This window comes from Orycteropus afer, unplaced genomic scaffold (assembly GCF_000298275.1).
Source record: "Orycteropus afer afer isolate SDZICR_OR568_19922 unplaced genomic scaffold, OryAfe1.0 scaffold00471, whole genome shotgun sequence".
Lineage (NCBI taxonomy): Eukaryota > Metazoa > Chordata > Mammalia > Tubulidentata > Orycteropodidae > Orycteropus > Orycteropus afer.
The window spans coordinates 1,276,213-1,280,468 of record NW_006922058.1 but is presented as its reverse complement, the minus strand read 5'-3'; the positions used below and the strand labels follow the sequence as shown (position 1 = coordinate 1,280,468).

Genomic DNA, 4,256 nt, shown 5'->3' with positions numbered 1-4,256 from the left:
AGAGTTTCTCCTCCCTTTCTCCCACTCCCCTCTGGACTGCATGGCAGCCCAAACCAAGGAGGGTCTTGATCCATTTTCCAGTAAGGTCTTTGTTCCCATTCAAAGCCCCAGTTCACCTTGAAAAACTCCCAGTGTGGTTATTCTGAGTCTGCAATGCCTGTGGCTGCTATGATGTGTTTTTCTTCTTTTCCTCTTTTTCCCAGTTGCTTAACCTGCTCCTTCTTGCTCCCTTCACTGGATGTAATACTTTATCTTCTCCTTAGTTGTCCACCACTCCAGTATCATTACTTGTATCTGCTTTACCTAGTTACTCAGAATCTCAGTTGGCAGAGGGACTGAGGGTGCAGAGTGCTAGTACCACGCCATCTTCCTTCTCCCACTGTTGACTCCCTTATTACACACAGCACAAGGCTTTCATCAAAGCATGGGGACACTGTCAGATCTCTGGCACTTTCTTTGTTCCTCACTGGGTGAAGCACCTGCATTTCCTTCTGTCTCACTCACTGTTCAGCTTCTAGATGAGCTCGTTGGTCTAGATATCATTGGTCTTCATGTGAAGGTCAAGGTTCTCTTCCTGTAACTTGCATAGGGTCATTTGATCACTCCTGTGTTCAAGTTGACCCCTGCTTTCACTAACAGGTGTGCTGGAGCCCGTTGGTTCCTGCTGCCTGAGTCCCACCTGTTTCTGTAGATCAGTCTGTAGAAGGTCGTATGTTGTTGCTTCTCGTCATTCAATCATTGAGCTGTGATGCCATTGAATCATTCAGCCGTGACATCACCAAATTGTTGAGCCATGATGCCATCAAATTGTTGAGCTGTGATGTCACTGAATCGTTGAGCTGTGATGTCACCGAATTGTTGATCCATGATGTCACTGAATCATTGAGCCATGACCTCACAGAATCATTGAGCCGTGACATCACCAAATCGTTGAGTCATGATATGTTGGCTAAAATAAACGATCTTTCATAGTGTAACCAACAGACTTTAACAAGCACAAAAGCAATGGCTTGAGTCTGACCAGGGTTTCTTGTTCCGGAGCTGGATTCTGTGGGGGGCACGCAGCAGCACCCTTGGTAGGGGACACAGACATGTTGGTATTGCACATTTGTCTGCTTCTCAGCATGCAAGGTGATATCAGGAGCAGTTGGGGGTGGGGTGCTCCTCAAGGCTAGCCAGTTCCCTTCACGGAGCATGAGGAAGCCTGTCCTGGACCTCGGTGATCATTCCACTGGCAGGGCCCATGCCACTGGGTGCACATGTTGAAGATCTGGCTGCAAAAGCTGTGGGACTCACCCAGGGGGTTAGGCTGCCCCTTGGGCCAGCTCGTGTCCCCTCCCCCTTCCAAGCACACAGGGCCACATGGACCCAGCAAGAACCCAGCTTGTTGAGGTTCCCCCAGCATGTTCCTCCTGCTGCCTGAGGGGAGCGCAGGAGACTGCAGCCACTGGTTTGCCTTTGCATTTTCTTAACAGGACATTATAGTGAGCAAAGCATTGTTAAGTGAGGAGTCCAGTCCGCCCATACTCACCTCTGTGGGTAGTGCTGTCTGTGAACCGTCTGCAGACTTTTGCCCAAAGCTGAGAGGTAGTCAGGGTCTGCTCCCAGACCTGTGTCTCAGCTGTAAGCCCTCTCAGATGAACCTGTGCCTGCTGGCGGGTCAGGGCCATGGCTCACCCCTGCTGGGTGGCTCTGCTGTTACTCCTGCACCATCCTCATGACTTCAGTCTGGTCATTGGGCAGAATCACATGGCCTTGTGTACACGGGCTTCTGAGTCACCCCCATGGAGGAGGAGCAGATGTAGGTGGCAGAAATTGGGGTCTGGGCTTGGGTCTATGGTAATTGCTGCTTGGCCGTCCTGGAGACTGTTGAGCTGGGAGCATTTGGAGGTCAGGGAAGGTCTAGGAGCAGGCTTGTGACTGCCCAGGGAGTGGGTGGCCAGCAGGCAGAGGTCTGGGGATTCAGTTGGCCACTTTCTTGTGGAGATCTCAGAGAGCAGTCCCTAGGGGCAGCTGTGCAGGGAGGAGGGAAGGCAAAGGAAAAAGGTGTTGTGTGGCTGCATGTCCAGCACTGTGGGAGGCAGAGTGGACAGGAGGTGAACATGCGATTGGCCTGGACATGAGGATGTTAGATTATTAGCATGGGCTGTGTTGGGGTGGAGACAATAGAAGCTGGTTCTAGAGACAGGACTGGGGAGATGGCCTGGCAGCTGGGGAGTCTTGTGGGCACACAGAAGAGGTTTTGATTGTGGTGGGTGTGGGAGGTGGGGTGAAGGAGGAGGGGCCGGGGAGGAGGGGTGAGGAAGGCAGGGTGTGGGAGGAGGGGTCTAGGAAAAGGAGTGAGGGAGGAGGGATTTGGGAGAAGAGGTGTGGGAGGAGGGGTGAGGGAGGACAGATGGGGGAAGAGGGGCCTGGGAGGAGGGCATGGTGAGTCTGGGTCACGGGCCTGCACGGCTGCTCCCAGGCTGGGTGGCCTGGGAGCCCTTGAGGTCCTGGTGCTCCAAGCTGGAGACAGAGCAGCTGACAGGTGTGGGTCTGGGCTGCGGCCAGGGTGGGACAGAGGGTGTGCCTTAGCCCTTGAGGCCCCTGGTTAGAGTGCTTCAGCCCTGCTTGGAGCACTTCGAGGTGGTCACTTTCATCTTGATTTTGTTTCTTTTGCAGGATTAAAACGAGGAATTTCACAAGACTGGGTTCCTTCCCCCAAATTAGACAGATACAGAATAGCAAGACAGTTAACCGAAAAAGCCATCAAGGTAAATGCTCTTTGAGACCCAGTGAGGAGGGCGATTCCTTTAAATTAGGAATTTGTGTTGGCATTTGGAGAGGACAGTGGTGCCCCTTTGCCCCCGTGCCACCCCCTCCCCTGCAGGCCACCCACAGTTGCAGCCACCAAGCCAAGTGCCCACTAACATTTTCTTTTTAACTTTAGTTGTACCCTATGAGTTGAGTGGGCCTTTGATGATCAAGAGGTACAAAGCACAGACCACGCAAGGCCCCTCCAGCCACTGCAAGTGTGTCGGTCGCCACGTGTGTCCATCGCCACATGTGTCCATCGCCACATGTGTCCATTGACCTGGCCCCTTTAAGGGTATGGTTAGTAGCATGTTCAGCATGCCGCTTTGTAACCTGATTCTTCACTTACTGTGTCCTGGAGGTTGTTCCAAATTGTGCAAATTGTGCAAATTGTCCAAATTTGTCTGTCTGCGCGGGATCATACATCAAGTACGTGTTTTTTAATCTGCCTTCTTCCTCTTCCGCTGTTTGTGAGATTTGTCTATGTTGCTTGCTATTGTCTCTGCTGTGTAGTACTCCACCCTGCAGATGTCACTTTGGGTAGTGTCCACTTTGGGGTGATTGCAAATAGCACTTCTATGACATCCAGAGTAGCCCCTGGTGGTCTGTACGCATTTGTGTGGGGTTTGCAGACGCACATCACTGGAGTGGAGTGGTTGCATTGGAGGGTATGTGAGGGCTCCAGCAAACTTTTCTGGAGTGGACGTCCAGTGTGCGCTCCGGCCAGCAGCATAACAGAGTCAGCTACTTTTGCTCCACATCTTCACCCTTGGCATTTTGGCCATTCTGGGGATGTACCATCGTATCGCGTTATAATTGTTTGAATTATAGTTAGCTTGAATTTCCCTGGTGACTAGTGAGGTTAAGGACTTTTGTTTCATCTTTGACTGGAGATACTTTTTGATGTTTGAGGTCTCAGAATATTCCAGTGTGACCATATCAATTCACCTTTCCCTTCTAGTTGTTTGATCCTTATCAACATTTGCTATTGTCAGATTTGAAAATTTTAGCCATTCTGTTGGGTGTGTAGTGGTTTGTCATTGTGGTTTTAATTTATCGTTTTCTGATAAAACCATCATTTTTTTTCATAATGTTATTGGCTGCTTGAGAATCCTTTTTGTAAAACACTTATTCAATTCTGTTGCATTTTACTTTTGGGTTGTTTTTCATTGATTTGTAGGATTGAAAAATATATTCATCTTGGATACAAGCCCTTTATCAATTGATATTTTGCACATATCTTTTTCCACTCTCTGGCTTTTTCACTCTTTAAAATGGTATCTTTTAGTGAGCAGACCTTCGTTATTCACTGTCGTCTAGTTGACCGATCTTCCCCTTTACGCTGAGTGCTTTTGAATCTGCCCCAGCCCCTTGTCAAGAAGACGTTCTCGTGTGACCTCCTAGCAGCTTTATTTATATGTGTACACAATCACATCATTGCTCCACATTTTCATCACATTTAT

At 49.6% G+C, this 4,256-nt stretch overlaps 1 protein-coding gene and 1 pseudogene across 1 annotated transcript in view; one reads left to right on the top strand and one right to left on the bottom strand.

Annotated features, from left to right (window-relative positions):
• Positions 1–366, bottom strand: part of LOC122151469 — a 15,312-nt pseudogene extending 14,946 nt beyond the window's left edge.
• Positions 367–2,424: 2,058 nt separating this feature from the next.
• TTLL8 (tubulin tyrosine ligase like 8) overlaps positions 2,425–4,256 on the top strand; it is an 86,922-nt gene continuing 85,090 nt past the window's right edge. Inside the window, exons 1-2 of the mRNA XM_007954760.1 lie at positions 2,425–2,527; positions 2,662–2,753. Of these exons, the coding sequence (XP_007952951.1) occupies positions 2,425–2,527; positions 2,662–2,753 (195 nt within the window). The remainder of the gene's footprint in view (positions 2,528–2,661; positions 2,754–4,256) is intronic.